We start from the raw sequence: 22,781 nt of genomic DNA on the forward strand, positions 1-22,781 counted from the left end.
TCAGTCAGCAGTTCTCGTAAACATGAACAGTTAGCAGGCCAGATAAGCTACGTACAAGCTGGTGAGCTGTCTGGCGGTAGACAGGCTTATTTCTGACCTTGACATCGTGAATCAGGCTTTCCGTGGTTTCCTGCAGCACGTCAGACGGTCACCGAGCGAGGTGGCGCAGTGGTTAGCACACCGGACTCGCATTCGGGAGGACGACGGTTCAATCCCGCGTCCGGCCATCCTGATTTAGGTTTTCCGTCATTTCTCTAAATCGCTTCTGGCAAATAAATGCCGGGATGGTTCCTTTGAAAGGGCACGGCCGGCTTCCTTCCCCCATCCTTCCCTAATCCGAGGGACGGATGACCTCGCTGTTTGGTCTCCTCCTCCACCACATCAACCCCAACTTGTGTGCGCTCGTACCTTTTTTTGGTTGGGGTCATAACACCCATTCTCTGCTTCTCCGCATCATCTTTGGGTCATAACAATACTCCTGTGTTTCATCCGCCGTGATGATGAGTTGCCACCAAGCATCGTCCTCGGCCCCTGTGCTGATTGTTGTTTCTGTTTTGATACTAGCAGGTGCACTTGCTCCTCCCAGCAATTCAGCATTTTCTCAGCGTGACGTGAGTGGAAACATGTTCTACGAGATATTGCTGAATCCACATAGGGCGCAGACTCTTTCTGAGATCGTCGAAGGTTATCTTCAAGAGAACACAGAACTTTATTGCATAACGCTGCTCACGAAAATCAGCAATAACGATGTTTAGAGCCCATTATGGAACACATTCACTCTCACAGGCTGCCAACACACAACTGATACCGACAGAAATACTGCTGTAAAATTTGCAGTGACTACCGATTATTGTACGTACTTCAACGGCTCACGGAAAGTTGTCGCAAGCAGGGACTTAACCGTGGGGGGGAATAATAATAATTCAGTGGCTGTCTTTACTGAACATCCCTCGTACAATTACGATGTCAGCAGGTCGTCGTCTTGTGGTTCGCGTCTTGTCGATCGCGGGTTCGCTCGGAACTTGGTGTGCGTGTGTCGTCGTCGTCGTCTTTTCATCATCGTCGACGCACAAGTCGCAGAAGTGACGTCAATGAGAAGGCTTGCTGCACCAGGCGGCCGAACTTCCCGTAACGGGACTCCCAAGCAAATATGCCATAACCACATTTCATTTTTTACAATTACGTTGTGTTGTAAGTGTGACTGATTGTTTCAAGTGATATTGCTGCCATTTTTGAGTGCGCGAGTCCCGGGTGGGGCTACGCTGTTTCAGACGAAACACAGAAGCTGCAAGTGCTGAAGGACGAAGCCTGGAAGGTCAGGCGGCTGCTAACGGATTAAGATAATTCATTTCCAAGTCGTCGTCATTTCAGCTTATCACAACCGAGCTATCGTTATTTCCCTAATCGTCAGTCACTAATCAATTACCATCATGCTGTATCGATCAATGACTGGCTAGTTAACTTCATGCCTTGGCGTGGAGTATTAAAATAAATACCAACTGGCAATAGCCGTTTGAGGTTTATGAAGATGTGCAAAACTAGTGACGCGGAAACTGCAAGGGTGACTTTCGTTCCCTAGGAAGGGATCACTAAGTCGACCGGCAACTACATTTCATTACTGACGGAAATAAAATCGCAACACCAAGAAGGAGCTGCGTGACATAAATGAAAGTTAGTAGGCGTGTTTCTACATCTGAAAGATGATGCCCTGTAGCGTGCATTCCACTGACCCCAAACCACCGCCATTTGCGACTTCAGTGGTGTCAAGTGAGAGTTCATTGGAGGGCACAGAGGAAGTCTGATTTGTTTTCTGATGAAATATGGTTCGGCCTCGGTGCCAATGATGACCGTGTGTTGTTTAGGATCGTGTTAGTTGCGGGCCTGCAACCAACTTGTCGGTGTGCTAGACACACTGGACCCACACCTGGAGTTGTGATCTGGGGTGGGATTTCGTGTGACGGCAGGAGCACTCTCGAGGTTATCCCACGCTCCCGGACTGCAAATTTGTATGTCAGTCTGATGATTCAAACTGTTGTGCTGTCATTCATCAAGCGAATTGCAGGGAGTATTTTCCAACAGGATAAAGATGGCCCACATACTGGTGTTGTAACCTAACAAGGTCTGCAGAGTGTCGACATGTTGCCTTCACCTGCTCGATCACCAGATCTGTCTCAAATGGAGCACGTGTGGGACATCATCGGACGACAACTCCGGCGTCATGCGTCATCCACAAACTGCATTAACCGTCCTTGTATTGACTGACCAAGTTTAACAGGCATGGCACTCCATCCCACAAACTGACATCCGGAACCTGTGCAAAACAATGCATGCACGTTTGCATTCAACATTCTGGCAGTTACACCCGTTATTAATGTACCGGAATTTGACATTTGCGATGGCTTATCTCGGGCTTACATTAACCTGTGATCTTGCAATGTTAATCTCTTTAATATGTTACCTGGAGAAATGTATTCCCAAAATTTCATTATTCTATACTAATTATTTTTTGGTGTTGCGACTTTTTTCAGTCAGTGTATTTTGTGAGTAATGCCTGGAATTTGTTGCCATATAACATTTTTTTCATTATGATAGCTGTACTTTGTTCACAAGTAATATAATCCCGAATATTCTGCCTATAGGAATGTGAATTTAGTTTTGCATGTTCCGTCGTATAAAGGATGTTCCAAAAATACGTTTACAAACTTGGGGGACGGATACCGTCCACCAAAACAAGAAAAAGTTCACATAAACATATGTCCGAATATCCGTCATTTTCGAATTATTAATGAAAATTGACGTTCAACGGCTTTCCAGGTTCGGCACAACTACTTCACTGTTCTGTGCATCCTTTTGACGCATTGTATCCTAGATGACGTTGTGTTGCCAGGGAGTCTTGTTTACATTCGTCATTCGTCTGATTCCAACGTGTCCATTGCGCACGTGTATTTAGTAGCGAGTTAACTGAAAGTGCTTCCTTCAAACATAGGAGAATATTCATTTCGTGAACAGGCAACATGATTATTTATGTACGGCGCGGGAATGGCAAGGCTATGTACGCAGTGGCATCGGCAACGGTCGTCAGACACTGTCACCAGGCGTCGTCCGGTAACATCGGCCGGCAGCGTGGTCGTAGTACGTCCCATCTCCTTCGTCCGTTTTTGTTAGGGTCAAGGTGGTTAGGTTAGAATCTATTTTATGTATTAAGTGGGTTAGATTTTAACCTCTTAGGGTCTTGGGGTGGGGTGGATACCACAACGCCTCTGTACTTGGATACGATTGCTGCACAGCGGCTTCTGCTATTAAGGAGACGCCGAATGCATGTGAGTGCGCCTTCCTGTCTCGTAAAGAACGTGGCTAGTACTGTACACTCTGTCCTCAGTTATCGAAATAGCCAGACAAGTTTTACGAATATATGAGATGACGGGAAGAACATTCTGTCACATACTCGAGATAATTCGTGGTGACCGAGAAGCACCGCGCGGGATTAGCCGAGCGGTCTTACGCGCTGCAGTCATGGACTGTGCGGCTTTTCCCGGCGGAGGTTCGAGTCCTCCCTCGGGCATGGGTGTGTCTGTTTGTCCTTAGGATAATTTAGGTTAAGTAGTGTGTAAGCTTAGGGACTGATGACCTTAGCACTTAAGTCCCACAAGATTTCACACATATTTTTGACTGAGAAGCAAGTTATAAACACACTGTTTCGCCGTATTTATTTTAAGTTTTGTAGACGTACGTCAGTTACTCTTCAACAGTTGTCATTTAGCACACGAGTCCAAGACAAGCGTCAAGTGTAGCATAAGACTCTCTGAAAGCCTGAATCACTTAAAAGTGGAAATACAAGGTGTACAACTTTGCTTCCGCCGTTTTCCCCCAACATTTGAGGCTTTAATGAAACAAGTTGGTTACACATGTATCATTCAAAGTATTTTCCATCGCTGTCCACTACTTTCTCCCATCTTTCGGGCAGTGTACGAATCACGCGTCAAAAAAATTGTTCATCTTTTGAAGCGATCCACGAATCGATCCAATTTGTGACTTCTTCATGTGGCCATGCGCCATTGATCTAAACAAGTGATAGTCAGAGGGAGCAATGTCTGGAGAATACGGCGGGTGGGGTAGGACTTCTCATTTTAACGTTTACAAGTATGTTTTGACCTCTTTTGGAACGTGGGGTCGAGCGGTTGTCGTGCTGCAAAATCACTTTATCGTGCCTCTCGCTGTATTGCAGCCGTTTGTCTTTTAATGCTTTGCTCAAACGCATTAAATGCGTTCGATAACGAGCACCTGTAATTGTTTCACTTGGTTTTAACACCTCATAGTACACGACGCCGAGCTGGTCCCACCAAATGCAGAGCATGATCTTGGAGCCGTGAATATTTGGTTTGGCCGTCAACGTGGAAGCATGGCCGGGATATCCCTATGATTTTTTGCGGTTAGGGTTATCGTAATGAACCCATTTTTCGTCCCCGGTCACAATGCGATGCAGAAATCCCTTCCGCTTTTGCCTCTGAAGCAACTGTTCACAAACGCCGTTCAACGTATCTTGGTTTCAGCTCACACGGGACCTAAGTTCCTTCTTTCTGATTCATACCCATAGCCTTGAGACATTTTGGAATGGCTTGCTGTTTTATTCCCGTGCAATTCTTTTTGAGTTTGACGCGAGTCTTCACTCAGCAATGTCTCCAATTCTGCATCTTCGAAAACATTCTCTCTTCCACCACTACGCCTGTCTACGACGTTAAAGTCACCGTTCTTGAAGCGTTGAAACCACGCACGACACGTTCTTTCACTAATAGCGTCCTTACCATACATACATGAGAGCATTCGATGAGACTCAGCCGCTGTTTTCTTCATATTGAAACAAAACAGTAACACCTCCCGCAAATGACGAGAATTAGGCTCATAAACTGACATTTTCAATCAAGAACAACTTCATGATGCAGACACAAATAGACTAATGTTTGAATGAGGTTATGTTAACCGAGCTCCAAGCTAACTGCCTGACGTCTGCGATCTGTTTCTTTCGACCCCTACTTACCGTTGTCGCCACCTATCTGCAAACGGCGGGAGCAAAGTTGCACACCTCGTACATACCGTACACCACATTTGCAAACCACTTCATATTACAAGAATCACTACCCTATTGGCATAAAAACCCAGTAAGCAGTAATCGTAATTTGTAGATAACTAATGACACCGTTCCACAAAAAAGATCCAGTACGCCTATTTGAGGTTTCGAATGAAGTTGTGATTTCAGTCCATAGTTTCCGAACTGTAACCCGATTATATTTTCATCCTCAGGATGCCAGAAACTCATTCTTTGTTGGACTAAACTTATCAGTTTCTCACGCTCCATATTGCGTGTGCGAGAACGTCGGTCGATTTGACCGAAGAAAACAAACTGATTTGAATTTCACGGATTGTTCCGAAGCCTGCACTTTCGGGAAATAAGATCCGTTATAGTGTGTCCGCGCACATATTGGCGTAATAATTTGAAAAGATCGGCCGTCGGCGGAATCCACCGATATCGGAGCCACTACGACCGCAGCCTAACGGACACGAGGCTACGCGGCTGTATCAGACCGAAGACACCTGATTCATCTAACCTTTGGCACTGTTTATCGTCGATTTGCCGAGGCACACACGTAGCACCACAGACTATTGATGAGGAAGACCACGTGTTGCTCGTACACCGGACTAGGGAGAGCGCGTTCGACAGCTCCGAAGTTCAGCATTGAAGATACTTCACGAGCAGCTCGTGTATCCCTATCATCATCAACCTTATGCGTGCCGATCGCCCATTACGGGAGAACTTTTGCCGATGATTTGTTGCACAAACTGCCATCCGTTATTTGTCTACTCAGTTTTGTTTACGGAGGAGGCAACGTTTGTTAAGAGATGGAATAACAAATTTCCACAACCGACACATACGGACCGATTGCAGTCCTCAAGCCACAGTACAGGTTAGACGTGAGCATCCGTGTGAGCTGGAATCGTAGGTGACTGTCTGGTAGGGCCATACTTTCACCCAGTATTTCCTACAGGGCCTGTCTACACGAACTTTATTCAGAAAACCCTCCAAAACATACTGAAAGGTGTGATCTGCAAATAAGAAGAAACATGTGGTTTATGCACTATGGAGCTCCAGTACATTTCAGTCTCAGTGCTCGACGTGCGTTGGCCGGTATTTACCGTGACATATGGACCATTTCGTGAACTGAACTGCACATTCTGCATATCTCAGCCCTTCGAATTATTGTCTCTGGTGGCACCTTAAAGGAATGGTCTTAGGGTGTCAGCCCATCCAGACGCGTAATCTCTTCATTGACGTGTCGTGGAAACCTGTGAAACCATTCAAACCTGACAGGGAGGATTTGACAGGGTGCGACACTCCGTGATTCGACGAGTGCGTGTATGTTTAGAAGCAATATTTCGAGCATTTATTACAGGTTTATGTGTTGATGGGCTCCAGTCACCTAAATTGTAAACTATCATTTTATGTTTAACATCCATTTATGACATAACACTCAATTCTTTTAATGCTGGCTAGAATGCACAGTGCACGTGCCTGTAGAAAAAACGCCACAATGTTGCTCAAGACTATATTCGTACATTGAAAATAAACTGGTGCACGAAACTTAAAGACGAAAGTAACTTTCGGATGATGTCACTACCGACTAACCTAGCTCGAAGGAACTGGGACCGTACATAACAACAACTGCTACAGTATAGTAAGAAGATAACTGTAAGAAATACACAATGAGACTAACAGAAATTACACTCTTACTGAAAGAAGGTAATTAAACTGAAGTCACCACAATTAGTGATGGTGCCCGTACACTACAAAAATGGGGGACACGGTTCTTAACAGTGCATTGGCCCTGTGCTTCATTATTGTAGGTGACAGTGTGTGATTCCATTGAACAGTACATGTTCAGGAGCTCATGGAATGAGAGCACATTCGAAGAATGGACTGGCCTGCCTGTTCAAATCCCATCGAGCACGTTTGGGGAGCAGCACATCCACATGCACCGATCACGATCCGCCAGTTGTCGAATGCACTGTTGGTGGAATGGACCGCTCCGTAACGAGAACTCCTTATCGACCTTGTGGGCAGCGTAGGAGCATGTTGCAGAACGTGCATTGCCCTCCGTGATGAGCGCACACCCTATTAATAACCGTGTCCCACCTTTTGTAATGCACAGAGGACTGTAATGAATCGTGATGACTTTAGTGTAATTATTGTCTTTGGATAAGTGTCATTTCTGTTTGTCTCATCGTGTATTTTTTTCATTTACCTGCCGTACCATACTTAAGCAGTTCTGTCTACGTACGGTCAGAGTTTCTTCGAGCTACGTTACTCGCTATTGACATGTCGTGCAAAAGTTATTTTTGTCTGTCAGTTTTGCACATCCTCTGTGTCCTCAGTGGCTCAGATGGATAGAGCGTCTGCCATGTACGCTGGAGATCCCAGGTTCGAGTCCAGGTGGGGGTGCACATTTTCAACTGTCCCCGTTGACGTATATCGGGGATAATGGAATACCCGCAATTTGTCACTGAACATGATGTGATGACACTGACTGGCAGTCTCTGTTTTCCAGTCACAGCACCATTCCAGATACAGCTGTTTGTATTGTGGTATTATCGGCAGCATACACGAGGGATAGTAACTGCCTATTCCAGCAGTTGTTCATCTCTGACCAATGGTACAGAATGTTGCAGGGAGTTCATTACTTGTTCTCAGATGTAGGGTACAGATATGAAGGGATTGTGATATGCCTGATACACAATATTGTGACCCTCCTTTGTGGTTGTCAGATGTGGTCAACCAGAACCCTGACGAAGAGTGTGCCTGCCCTCACGTTCCCGTGCAATCCACCTTCAGGCCACTGTGTCATATAAATGCTCTACACATCTGGATGTTGCACAATTTGACCAGCTGACTAAATGGAGACCCACAATGAAGCCTCTTTCAGACTCTTGTCAGCTGTTGATAACATGGCCTCACACGATTCTGTGGCAGTTCTGTGTCCTTCACAGTGATCACGCAACATCAGATGCTGTTTACGCTCATTATATACACTCTCAGGCCTTGCAACAACACTAAACATAAACAACACTAATGCGATGTGGTGTCCATTATACCTGCCACATAGAAATGCAGCTTTAATTGTGTACGTAGTTATATTTAAGACGTCCCACTGTGTCCCTCACTTCTTTTGTCAGGCAGTGTACATCTTTATAATCAAGATTTCAGTTTTGTAAAGTACTTCTTATTTATTATATGACTTTAATTCTCCCTGTGTGAATAATTTCTAAACAACATTGCAATTTTTTGCAGAAGCAGACAGCAACAGCAGCAAACCCCGTGGGGGTAAGCTGGCACGTCGAGCACGTTCATTCAAGGAAGACTTCCTGGAAATCTTGTCACAGATGCGTTCCCCAGGCAGTGGTGGTGGGAGTGGTGGGGCTGGATCTGGATCTCAACGTTCTGGATCACCACATTCACCTAAGTCAAGATCATCCCATAAAACTGCAACAGCAACACCTAGTGTTGACCTGGTAGATTCTAGTGACAAGAACCCTGCTCGAGACCTCGATCTTCATGTTAGACAGGTTAGAAGCACATCCAGTTACGTGAGCCAAATACATTTGATTAACTGTGAAGTATGTCTGAAAAAGACAGTACATGAAACAACTTCAGCCTTTTTATAACAGAAATTAGTAAAAATTAGAGATTACCTTTTCCAGTAGTATGTGGTATTTATGCAGTCTGTGCTTAATAACAGAAATACTTTGTACGGTTCATTAAGACAGACTGATAGCTATTGGCATTGTTGTTGCAAGGGGATTACGTTGGCTGTGTGAGCTTACAAAAGCAGCTCTTTCCCCAGGCCATATGGTGCCAAGGTTCTTTTGCGTATATACATGAAGATGGTATCTGTTCTTTCAGACATGTCCGAAAGAACAGATACCATCGGTGACCGTGCAGCTCGTTAGAATGAAATTACAATTAAATCAATACAATGAAATGAATACCCTTAGCTGCATACAGGCGTTGATATACGTCAACGGGGACAGTTGAAAATGTGCACCCCCACCTGGACTCGAACCTGGGATCTCCTGCGTACATGGCAGACGCTGTATCCATCTGAGCCACTGAGGACACAGAGGATCGTGCAACTCCAGGGAATTATCTCTGGCACACCTCCCGTGAGACCCACATTCCCAACTTATTGTCCCGCACTATATTCGTAGTGCCCCTGCTCATAACACTCATTACTCATGGCTTTACCTATTCCCGTAAGAGTTCAGGCATTGTTTGTCCATTCGCACAGTAGAATGTCCGAAAGAACAGATACCATGTTCATATATACAGTTAAGGCTCACCAACCATTTGACCATCTTCTGTGCGAATGCACAAACAGTGCTCGAACTCTTACGGGAATTGGTAAAGCCGCGAGTAGTGAGTGTAATGGGCAGGGGCACTATGAATATAGTGCAGGACAATAAGTTGGGAATGTGGGTCTCATGGGAGGCGTGCCAGGCATAAGTCCCTGCAGTCTCATTATCCCTCCTCGGTGGTTCAGATGGATAGAGCGTCTCTATGTAAACAGGAAATCCCGGGTTCGAGTCCTGGTCGGGGCATAGATTTTCAACTGTCCCCATTGATGTATATCAATGCCTATATGCAGCTAAGGGTATTAATTTCATTATATTGATTTAATTGTAATTTCATGTTTTGAGTATGCTGCAGAAGTTTTACTGGGAAGGCCATACATGATCTCCATACATTCACCATGCGATTTCCATATTTTTGGGTCCCTGAAGCAAGAGATTTATGGTAGTCGATTTGCTTCGGACAAAGAGGTGCACACCTGGGTACAGTTGTGGTTCCGTAGGCAAACATTTACCCATATAGACATTGACCGTCTTGTCTTACAGTCAGATAAATGTATTAACAGTTCTGCTGATTACGTTTGAAATAATAAACAGTTTATAATCCAATGGGCCCGCAGTGCTGAAAATATATCTTAGAGACTTAGTTGACTTAAATCCTTTGGCCCCCTTATGGGGATATAGGGCATCCAGGAGAACTCACCATCCATCTCTGTCTTTGGCCATTTTCCTCAATTTTGCCCAAGTCTTGCCAACTCTCCTTGAGCTTCCCCCTCCACCATCCTCTTCCGTGTACTTCTAGGCCTGCCTCTATTCCTTGTTCCTTGGGGATTCCATTCCGATGCCTTCTGTTTGATTACTCCATCTGGCTTCCTCAATGTGTGCCTCAAACATCTCCACTTTCTCTCGCATATCTGTTTTTCTATAGGTGTCTGGTTTGTTTTTCTCCAGAGATCCTCATTACTTATTTTTTTCTGATCCCCAGATGTTCATTCTGCAATAGATGCCCCGAGATGTTTATTTATGAAACTGTATGACTGTGATGTTATCCTTTTATTTGCTTTCCAACTTCGTAACTGCCATACAGAACAACTGCTTTCACATTTTAGTTTTGTATGTGATGTTTCTGTTTCTCCATATTGAATACAGTTGTACGAAGGCAGCATATGCCTTCTTTATGTGGCTTTTCACATCTTTTCCCCAGCTCCACCGTCTTCTGTCACCACACTACCCAGATACAGGAACAAATTGATGATCTCCACTTGCTGCTCCCCTCCAAGCAGCAGCACTTCGGTGTTCCCAGTATTTATTCTCATTTTCTCTGTTTTTCCTATATTTATTTTGAGCCCAGCAATCTCTGCTTCTTTTTTCAGTAAATTTAATTTAGCTTTCATATCTGTCAGCCTTTTAGCTACTAAAACTATGTCATCTGTGAAATCCAAATCCTCCAGATGTTCGTGGATCTCCCATTGGGTTCCTCATCTCCTGCCCAATGTGACTCGTCTCATAACTGAGTCAAGGAGAAGTAAGAAGAGCATTGGCGACAAAATACAACACTGGTGGACTCCGGTCGTTACCTCTATTGGATCTGTGAGATTTCCATTGTGGAGCACACAACATTTGTAGACAACATACAGATCTCTGATGATATTTAGAATCTTCTGTGCTATACCATACTTCTGCAACACATGCCACGGCACTTGATGTATCACAGAATCGAAGGCCTTTTCTAAATCAATGACTGCCAGGTACGTGGTTGCGTGGACTTCTTTGCTTTGCGCTAATATGATCGTAAGAGTACTAATAAGGTAAACACAACTACGTTGTGCACAAAAACTGGTCTGTTTTTTACCAATCGATTTTCAACTGAGTCTTTAATACTATTTAAAATAATTCCGGTGAGGACCTTACCAGGCACTGACAGCAATGTATTTCCATTCCTTTTGGGGATTTCTCTTTTAGACAAATATGCTTCAGTGGGGTGTGGAGCATATTAACAGTACTTTCAATAAGTTGTCTAGACCTGGAGCCCTTGCCTTTTTTAGGCTTCTCAAAGCACTCCTAATTTCAACCATTGTGGGACACTGCAGATTTGGTTGTCTTTGCAATTCGACAGCTCTTTGAAATGTGATTCCTATCTCTGTACTTGTGTCTGATGGTTTGTAATTGTCACCCCATCCTTACTCTAAACTGGTCCTTCACGTCTAAAGTTGTTGTATGAGAGACATTTGGTGATATTATCAGCTCCTTTTTATTTCCCTGTCTTTCTGCCTCTTTTGCTCCGTGTACCTGCTCATTTATCCATTTATCTCGCCTCATCCTCATTTTCACTCCTTTGTTTGCCTCCGTTTATTCTTTATGCACTTTGATGTTCTGTGCCCTTGTATTACAAAAATTTAACTTTTGTTGTAGTTCTTTTTTGCAGCTAATTTCATTCCGCATTTCATTAGCGATCCATTCATTCCTTTTATGTGTCTTAAATTCTAATATGTTCTTTCCAACATCTAAATGACTGTCTTTGTTTTTGCCAACCTATTTCAATTCATTTCTGTATAAAGTTTTTGTCAAAGAGGACTTTTGTAGTTCAGGGGCAGATCATTTTTTGCTATTGGTCGTTTAACCTTACCACATCTATTTTCTTGCTCCTGTGATTGAGTTTGGTTCTACTTGCCAGTATCTTCAATCTGAACTCATCCAAAACTAAGTGGTGGTCACTTCCAACATCCGCCCCTCTCTTGTTTCTGACATTCAACAGAGAGTGTCAAAACTTATGGCTTACAGCTATGTGATATGTTTGAGTTTCAGTAACATGATCTGACAAGAACCACATTATCTTATGGCAGTTGTGATGTGGAAACAGTGTGCCTTCAGTGACTAAAGTCATACTCAGTGCTCATATCTATCAGCAGTTCACCATTTGCATTTCTATTGCCAGTGCTGTTAACACTCATGATGTGTTCACACCCTTCATTTTATGAACCAACTTTTGTGTTCAAGTCTTCCATTAAAATTTTTATGTCTCTACAATTAGTTTGTCCAAGGATTCCATTTCGCTCTGTATAAAATGTATCTCTTAATTCTCCTTCAGTCATGTCAGTATGTGCATAGCATTGAATTACTGTGATATTTTGCACAGTTGTTCTAGAGAATGCAGTTATTATCTTTTCTGATACTAATTTCCTCACCAGTAACCTTCTTTTGCAGTTTTTAGATAGTACGAGCCCTACACGATTCCTGTGCATTGTATCTTCACCTGTGTGTCCCACATACAGCAGCACTCCACCATTTTGTGATTGAACTTCCCCAGATTCTGGCTGCTCCAGTCTACAGTTCTCCATCTATTTTTCAACCTGACTTAACCTTCCTGCCTCTCTCTGTGTTCTTACATTCCAAAATCCAATAAGGGTTTTCCTTTTCAGGCCTAAGGTCATATCCTTAAGATCCATCTGGCTATTTCTCCTTTTAGTTTCTGTGATTTGAATTGTTTGTGGTGTGGGTTATCAGCCCACAGCCTCCTTCCTCCCCCCCCCCCCCCTCCCCCACCTGGCTCCGAGTGTTCTGGTGGGGCTGCCACCTCATGACCCATACAGGGCCTTACCCCTTTGATAGCTTGTCTTCACTTTGACTGTGGAATGCTATCCATCCTTCCATAGTGAAGCCTATGTGCATCACCGGCATCTTGGTTACTGAGGATCTTCTGCTGCCCACATTAGGGTACTGTGTCTGCTGCCACACAGTCACAGAGAGGAAAAGGAAGGGACAGGTTACTAGGCAGGATGTTGTGAGACATACTTTCTCTGGATCCTCTGTGGAGACCTGACAAGCTTGGGAGGCCTGCCAGCAGTTGAACTACTGCTGATATAGCCCTCCACTTCATTGGAACACAAAAAACCCCTCACGTATAGGGACAGTGTTTCATTAAGTCGATGTCTCCTGAGGGGGATCTCTTAGAGACATTATATAATAAAAGTCAGATTGCTTTTAAGTAGGTTAGTGTTTTTATTGTGATGGATCCATTTCGGCTAGATTGCCACCTTCAGACCATGTGCAAAAGCTATTTATTATAATGTTGGTTAACGCATTTTCAGATATACAAATTTTGTTGTTACACCCATATTCCATCAGTGGTCACTGTCGCAAAACAGTTTATAATGTAAGAGTCCTAAATCTACACTATGTTGTAACAGGATACAGAGTGACAGCAACCACTGACGGTATATGGATGCAAGTACAAAATTTGTTTATCTGAAAATATGATAACCAACATTATAATAAAAGAAAATATTATGTAACGTTCACAGATGGTCTGAAGATGGAATTCTACTGAAAATGAATCCATCACAATAAAAACACTATCCTTCTTAACAACAATGTTGATCTTATTACATAATAAACAGCTTACGTACATTTTTCTGTCTGTCTCATTTTTATTTGACTGCCCTGTTTACTATACTCCTAATAAAACATAAAAATGCTCTAGTTAATGTTTTGGTTGCTGACGTTCAGAGCACATGTAAATAATATATTATATTGACTCACTACCATGAAGTTTCTCTTCATGGTAATATGAGATACACTCAAACAGGTACTTTATTAATATAGGAATTTCTCTGTATGATCTGCACTAGACCAGCAATTTTGTCTGGTCTGTGGTTGGAATCATGAACAATGGTGGTAAAATTTAGGCTCATCCTGCACACCTGACAGCACACACTCTCTGACAGCCAGTGAGCATTCAGTAGTGTATTGAGCAGTCTGCTATGAACCTCACAGCCATTGCAAACATTAAACATGATCATAGCGAGTTACTTAGGGAATTTTTATTCCATTTGTTGCAAGTCATTATGCCTGACGATGGTGGTGAGTGACAAATTCTACATAAGCAAACAAAAGACATAACTTCATGGATACACACTTTCTTCAAGTGCAGAGCCCCTCTGCGTGCATACCCCAACTATCGCCTGGAACCAGCAACACTGCAATACCTGTCGGTGCCTTGACCTGCACAAACTGCCATCATTCATGAAGCAGGTTGTAGTAACATCTTACTGCTTACTTATCTGAGCACGTCTCTTATATTTACACAAAGATCCACTGATGCTTCTTTAGTACTCCTGTGCCCAACTCAGTCCATTGTTCCATTTCTGGGTCACAGAGCTATTCCTTCTTTCTTGTACCCTGGGCTTGTATGCTGGCCTCTTTCACCTTTCTGTTATCTACGGCATACTCTGCAAGCCGTCTAATAGTGTGTGGTGGAGGTTACTTCTGGTACCACTAACTGATCCCTTCTACCCTGTTCCACTCGCGAATGAAGTGTGGGAAGAATGATTGTCAGTAAGCTTCTGTATTGGCTGTAATTTCTTTAATTTTCTCATGGTGGTGATTATGCGAGATGTATGTGGGAGGAAGTAATATGTCTTCTGACTCTTCTCGTAAAGTGCATTCTCGAAATTTCAGTAGTAAACCTCTCCGTGATGCACAATGACTGACTGTGACATATGCCTATGGAGTTTGTTGAATAGCTCAGTAATGCTTTTGTACCAACTAAATGATCCCGTGATGAAACATGCCATTCTTCGGTGGATATCCTCCATCTCCTCTATCAGTTCTACCTGGTGAGGATCTCATATTGATGAACACTATTCAAGAATCATGGATAAATGTGAAGAGTTCCTGGTACATGTCAACAGCATTAACAGTAGTACCCAGTTCACTATGGTGGTAGAAAAAGATGATACCTTTCCTTCCTTGACTTCCTCATCCATAGCAAATTAAATGGGTGCTGAAATGGATGCCTTTGATCACCGAATAAGTGAAGTAATCTCAAGTGAGAATCCCATGAAGACTATCAACAAAGAGAAGGCAAAGAATTTGTGTTTTTCTCTTTCTGCAGGTCTGTGTTGTGTAAGATTTGCCACTTGTTGAAGATGCAAAATCAAATTGATCTTCAGGCCTCCATAAAAAATTCATCAATTACTGAGACCAGTTACATATCTGTCAGGTCTCAGAGCACCTGGATTCAATGAGATACCTTGAGAGTGTGGCCAGTCTTACATCGGGCAAACAGTGCACACTGTAGAAAAATCCAGGAAGGAACAAGAGAGGTTTTATCACACTATCCTGAAAAATCTGCTTTAGCTGAGTATGCTCTAGAAAACAGCCACTGGATAAAATTTGAGGATACCTCGGTAGTGGTTCGCACTACTTGCTTCTTGGACAGTGCAATTAAAGAACCCATTGACATAAAAATCACTGCCAACACTCTTAATAGAGATGACAGCCTACAGCTCAGCATGGGATTCAGCAGTCGTGTGACTGAAGCGGAAGCTGGCACATTGAATGCGGAGTCACCATATGTCCATATTGTTGATTCCACAAGCATCAGTGACATCATAGTCAGCAGCTACAGTGTATGGCTCGATGCACAAGAGCAGTTCATTATTGCAAGCTCACAGAATCAGTTTCTTATGCATTATAGCAGCACTGCAGGAGTAAAGCTGCAAATTCTCCACAAGGATGCAGTAAGAGAATTATGCTTGCCAGCCACTGCTACTTTGCAGCGATGTCAACAATCATTGTGTGGGAGTGTTTTCTTGGTTCACAAAAAGAATTTGACATGGTGCCCCAATGCAGACTGTCAACAAAGGTACATACATATGGAATAGGTTCCCAGATATGTGAGTGGCTTAAAGAGTTCTTAAGTAATAGAACTCAGTGTGTTGTCCTTGGATGCCGAGTGTTCATCAGAGACAAAGGGTATCATCAGGAGTACCCCAGGGAAGTGTGATAGGACAACTATTATCTTCTGTATAGATAAATTAATTGGTGGAAAGGGTGGGCAGCAATTTGCAGTTGTTTGCTGATGATGCTGTAGTGTACAGGAAGTTGTCAAAGTTTAGCGACTGTAGGAGGACACAAGATGACTTGGACAAAAGTTGTAGTCAGTGTCATGAATGGCAGCTAGCTCCAAATGTAGGTAAATGTAAGTTAATGCAATGAATGGGAAAAACAAATCTGTAAAGTTCAAATACGGTATTAGCAGTGTCCTGCTTGACACAGTAATGTCCTTTAAATACTTGGGTGTAACATTAAAGAGCAGTATGAAGTGGAATGAGCCTGTAAGGATTGTGGTAGGGAAGGTGAATGGTCAACTTTGATTTTTTGGGAGAATTTTGGGAAAGTGTGGCTCATCTATAAAAGAGGCCACATATAGGACGTTATTGTGACCTATTTCTGATACTGCTGGAGTGTTTGGGATGCACACCAGGTTGGATTGAAAAAAAGACATGAAATCAATTCAGCACAGGCTGCTAGATATGTTACCGGCAGGTTCGAACAACATATAAGTATTACGGAGGTGTTTCAGGAACTCAAATGGGAATCCCTGGAGAGAAGACAATGTTCTTTCTGGGGAACACTGTTGAGAAAATATAGAGAACTGGCATTTGAAACTGACGGCGGGACAATTCTACACCAGCCAACATATGTTTTGCATAAGGATCACAAAGATAAGGTATGAGAAATTAGGGCTCGTATGGAGGTGTATGGACAGTCATTTTTTCCTCACTCTTTTTGTGAGTGGAACAAGAAAGAAAATGACTAGTAGTGGTACAGGGTACCCCCCACCATGCTCCGTATGGTGGCTTGCGGAGTATGTTGTCCAGTGCACACGTTTTCAACCCTAGCAATAGCTGATGTCAACCTACCATGAATGCAACTGGCTTGGATGTGGAATTATTATTAAAGAAGTGAAGAAACACTGTGAAATATGAAACACGTGTCACAAGTAGTATCATTATAAGATTAAGAAGAAAGCCAGATGACTTCAAATTTGTGATATTTTCATCTTCTCTTAACCCTTACAGACCCTCTGGCTACAATTGTGTACATTAATGTTTGCTGTGTATTAGCTGCAACAGAAATATTTTTGCTCAATGGAAACCTCATGTACACTTTTGTGAGTGGTCAATCATTTCAACATGCACAACTGCTGCCACCTGTTGGTCATAACTATAAAAATATCAACAAGTGAATGTAGCAGTACACACCAACTTGTGGCCACCAGAATACACAGAAGTGCTTGGTTAGTTATATTCCACTGTGTAACTGAATGTGATTATTATTATTATTATTATTGTTATTTTGCATCGTAATTGTTGAATGATCAGTTTATTTATTACAGCAATGAATATTTCAAAACTAATCATTTCAGTCCATAAAAAGTAGTGAAATTTTGAAAACGGGCACATATATGTGTATTAACCTTGCATCTAAAATCATTAAAAAATCACTTAAGAACATTGGAGCATAAAGAAAAATTTTCCTTCCTTCAGAAAAAACAGGTCTAAAAGGGTTCAGTATATAAACATATCACAAACGCTCCCCTCCACAGGCATAAACTTACAAGTGAGATGTTGTGTTTCTTAATGTATTGATAAACAAAAGAAGAAATCCCTGCCTCCTTTCTACTGCCTAAGTCCACACTGAATGTCTTCCAATCTACTAAAACTGCGCAATTATCAATGTGATGTCGCCTTGTGTTTACTGAAATGATTTCTGACACTTCGAATGTGTGGCTGTTTCTCCCTTATGTGTATTGAGCTTATAAGGGTGTACCAGCAGCAGTCCACCAGCAGTCATTCTATTCGGCAGTGGCCAAGGAATACTTGCTCAAAAGTTAATGGCATTTTAATCACTTGACATGGCTGGAAGCCCGAGAACATTTTATTTTACATGGATTTAGTTTTAATTTTTATAAATATGTTTGTTAGTGTGTGTAAAGCTCCAAAGAAAACATAAAATGAATCCAAGCTACTCACAACTTCTAATATTTCTAAATATTCACACTATGTGTTTTTACGAGGTCTGTTCAAAACATTCAGGAACATTCCTAATTTTGTGCCAGTGGTGTGTTGAAGTGAAATGTGGTTGGCATCCCTGCACGTACTAATGTTTAATTTGTAACGGCCAGAAGTTTCAGTGTTGTATGTCCATTAGTTATTGTTCAGTGCTGTATTGAGTAGAACATTGTGTCACACAGTTAGCAAATTTCGAGATGGCGGAATTAGGGGAGCAATGCCTATGCATTAAATTTTGCGGAAACTCAAGAAGACCTTTACAGAGACACACCAAATGATGCAGGAAGCCTACGGTGATGAGTGTTTAAGCTGTGTTAATTGTTACAGATGGTTCACACAGTTAAAAAATGGCTGTATGGAAGTCAAAGATGAGAACAAAATTGTGCATGCCAATCGAAGAGTGACTGTTCGAGAGATTGCAGAAGAATGTAATATTTCAAACAATTTAAAACAGAATGGAATGTAACAATACCAGAGAAGGAAAGTTGCCACTCACCTTATAACGGAGATGCTGAGTCGATAAAAAGTTTCACACAATCATAGCTTTTGGCCATTAAGGCCTTTGTCAGCAGTAGATACACATACACATACGCAGACACACACTCACACACACTCACACAAACGCAACTTGCACACACGTCTGCAGTCTCAGAGAGCTGAAACTACACTGCGAGCAGCAGCACCAGTGTATGATGGGAGTGGCGGCTGGGTGGGTGAGGAGGAGGCTGGGGCAGGTAGGGGGAGGGATAGTATGGTTGGAGTGGCGGACAGTGAAGTGTTGCAGTTTAGATGGAGGGCAGGAGAGAAGGTGCAAAGGGGGGAGGGGGGTAAGTAGTGGAAAGGAGAGAAATAAAAATAAAAAGAAATTAAAAGACTGTGTGTGGTGGTGAAATGACTGCTGTGTAGTGCTGGAATGGGAACAGGGAGGGGGCTGGATGGGTGAGGACAGTGACTATCGATGGTTGAGGCCAGGAGGGTTACGGGAACGTAGGATATATTGCAGGGAAAGTTCCCATCTGTGCAATTCAGAAAAGCTGGTGTTGGTGGGAAGGATCCATAGGGCACATGCTGTGAAGCAGTCATTGAGATGAGGGGTATCATGTTTTGCAGCGTGTTCAGCAACAGGGTGGTCCACTTGTATTTTGGCCACAGTTTGTCGGTGGCCGTTCATGCGCACAGACAACTTGTTGGTTGTCATGCTTACATAGAATGCAGCACAGTGGTTGCAGCTTAGCTTGTAAATCACATGACTGGTTTCACAGGTAGCCCCGCCTTTCATGGGATAGATGATGATAGTGACCAGACTGGAGTAGGTGATGGTAAGCGGATGTATGGGACAGGTCTTGCATCTAGGTCTATTACAGGGGTATCAGCCATGAGGTAAGGGATTGGGAGCAGGGGATGTGTAAGGATGGATCAGTATATTGTGTAGGTTCGGTGGACGGTGGAATACCATGGTAGGTGGGGTGGGAAGGATAGTGGGTAGGACATTTCTCATTTCAGGGCACAACGAGAGGTAATCGAAACCCTGGCGGAGAATGTAATTTGGTTGCTCCAGTCCTGGATGGTACTGAGTTAAGAGGGGAAGCTCCTTTGTGGCAGAACTGTGGGACTTTGGGAAGTGGTGGGAGACTGGAAAAATAAGACACGGGAGATTTGTTTTTGTACAAGGATGGGAGGTTAATTACGGTCAGTGAAGGCTTCAGTGAGACCCTCGTTATATTTAGAGGAGGACTGCTCGTCACTGCAGATGCGATGACCATGGGTGGCTAGGCTGTATGGAAGGGACTTCTTGGTATGGAATGGGTGGCAGCTGTTGAAGTGGAGGTATTGCTGGTGTTCAGTAGGTTTGATATGGACGGAGGTACTGATGTAGCCATCTCTGAGGTGGAGTTAAACATCTACATATACACATTCCTCCAGAACCTCAACAACTTCTCCCCCATTTGCTTCACCTGGTCATACCCAACCTAACAAGCCACCTTCCTAGATGTTGACCTCCACCTCAGAGATGGCTACATCAGTACCTCCGTCCATATCAAACCTGCTAACCACCAGCAGTACCTCCACTTCGACAGCTGCCACCCATTCCATACCAAGGAGTCCCTTCCGTACAGCCTAGCCACCCGTGGTCGTTGCATCTGCAGTGATGAGCAGTCCTCTAAATGTTCCGAGGGTTTCACTGAAGCCTTCACTGACCGTAATTATCTTCCCATCCTTGTACAAAAACAAATCTCCTGTGCCTTATCTTTCCAGTCTCCCACCACCTCCCAAAGTCCCACAGTCTGGCCACGGAGGAGCTTCCCCTTGTAACTCAGTACCATCCGGGACTGGAGCAAGTGAACTACATTCTCCGCCAGGGTTTCGATTACCTCTCGTTGTGCCCTGAAATGAGGAATGTCCTACCCACTATCCTTCCCACCCATCCTACCATGGTATTCCGCCGTCCACCGAACCTACGCAATATACTTGTCCATCCTTACACAACCCCTGCTCCCAATCTCTTACCTCACGGCTCATACCCCTGTAGTAGACCTAGATGCAAGACCTGTCCCATACATCCTCCTACCACCACCTACTCCAGTCCGGTCACTAACATCACCTATCCCACCAAAGGCAGGGCTACCTGTGAAACCAGTCATGTGATTTACAAGCTAAGCTGCAACCACTGTGCTGCATTCTATGTAGGCATGACAACCAACAAGCTGTATGTCCGCATGAATGGCCACCGACAAATTGTGGCAAAAAAAAACAATTGGACCACCCTGTTGCTGAACACGCTGCAAAACATGATACCCCTCATCTCAATGACTGCTTCACAGCATGTGCCATATGGATCCTTCCTACCAACACCAGCTCTTCTGAATTGCACAGATGGGAACTTTCCCTGCAATATATCCTACGTTCCCGTAACCCTCCTGGCCTCAACCATCGATAGTCACTGTCCTCACCCATCCAGCCCCCTCCCTGTTCCCATTCCAGCACTACACAGCCGTCATTTCACCACCACACCTAGTCTTTTAATTTATTTTTATTTTTATTTCTCTTCTTTCCACTACTTACCCCCTCCCCGCTTTGCACCTTCTCTCCTGCCCTCCGTCTAAAATGCAACACTTCACTGTCCACCACTCCTACCATACTATCCCTCCCCCTCCCCGCCCCAGCCTCCTTCTTACCCCCACCCAGTCGCCACTCCCATCATGCCCCATCATGCACTGGTCCTGCTGCTTGCAGTGTAGTTTCAGCTCGTGTGTGTGTGGGGGGGGGGGGGGGGGGGGTACCGCGCGCACGTGTGTCTACTGCTGACAAAGGCTTTACTGGCCGAAAGCTATGATTGTGTGAATCTTTTTATTGTGCCTATCGTGACTCAGCATCTCTGCTATATGGTGAGTGGCAACTTTCCTTCTCTGGTAATGTAACATTTCAGTTAGGATCATGTTACGAAATTCTAACACAGCATCTTGGAATGCATCATGTTGCCACCATGTTCGTCCCATAGTGCACGAGTCAAGATCAGAATGACCTTTGCCTCACAACCTGTGAAGAGCTTTTTCATCACGCAAATGAGAACAAGATGTTCCTTAAGAGAATCATAACTCGTAATGAGGTGTGGGTCTACAGTTATGAATTTGAAACCAAGGTTCAATCTTCACAATAGGTCGGGAAAAGTTCTCCAAGAAAGAAAAAGAAAAAAAAAGCTTGTTAGGTCAGGCCAAATGCAAAGGCATGCTGATAGTTTTCTTTGACTTTGAAGGATTACTTTATCATGAATTCGTGCCACAGGGACAAACTGTTAATCGATAGTATTATCAGACATTTTGCAATTCCTGAGAGAAAATATGAGAAGGAAATGGCCTGAAACGCGGCAAGACAATTCATGGGTTTTTCATCATTATAATACACATGCACATTCAGCACTGTTGGTGCGTGACTATTGCACAAAAAATGAAATCACTGTGCTGGCTCATCCTCTGTACTCACTGGGTGTGGCCCCTGTGAATGTGTTTTATATTTCCAAAGTTGAAAACCCCTTCGAAAGAACAATAGACAAAATAAAATAAAATTCACAGGTGGTGCTTCACATGTTGCAGCAAGAGGCGTACCAAGACTGCTTCCAGATACCATGCACAATAAGTAAAAGCTAAGCATAGAAAAATTTTGTGGACGAAGTTCCAGAAATTTTTGAACAGACCTCGCATTTGATAAGACACTACTTTTCAGAGTCTCTTTAACAGAATCTGGTTTTATGTGCATTACTATTGTTTGTAACTTGTAGTGAATGTTTTAATATCTGTGTTCAAATACCAGTTTCCTTTATTTATATTTAAGGTTCAGTATGCTTTGAAACATTTTCGTGATGTTGTTGGCAAAAACAAGCTTGAAGTTCTGCCGGGAAATGGAACTGTGGTATTAGAGACTGTAACAACCATCCATAGTATGCTCAAAATGTACGTCCTCAATGAACAAAGGTATGTATATCTGTTGTTTGTTTTGCGTTCTCACATAATCTGTCATGATATATGGATT

The 22,781-nt window shown here is 43.3% G+C and overlaps 1 protein-coding gene across 1 annotated transcript in view; it reads left to right on the forward strand.

Annotated features, from left to right (window-relative positions):
* The window catches only part of LOC124554975 (guanine nucleotide-releasing factor 2), a 364,194-nt gene that overhangs the window by 199,568 nt on the left and 141,845 nt on the right, over positions 1–22,781 (forward strand). The window contains exons 2-3 of the mRNA XM_047128714.1: positions 8,339–8,613; positions 22,584–22,723. Coding sequence (XP_046984670.1) covers positions 8,339–8,613; positions 22,584–22,723 — 415 coding nt within the window. The remainder of the gene's footprint in view (positions 1–8,338; positions 8,614–22,583; positions 22,724–22,781) is intronic.

This window comes from Schistocerca americana, chromosome X (assembly GCF_021461395.2).
Source record: "Schistocerca americana isolate TAMUIC-IGC-003095 chromosome X, iqSchAmer2.1, whole genome shotgun sequence".
NCBI lineage: Eukaryota > Metazoa > Arthropoda > Insecta > Orthoptera > Acrididae > Schistocerca > Schistocerca americana.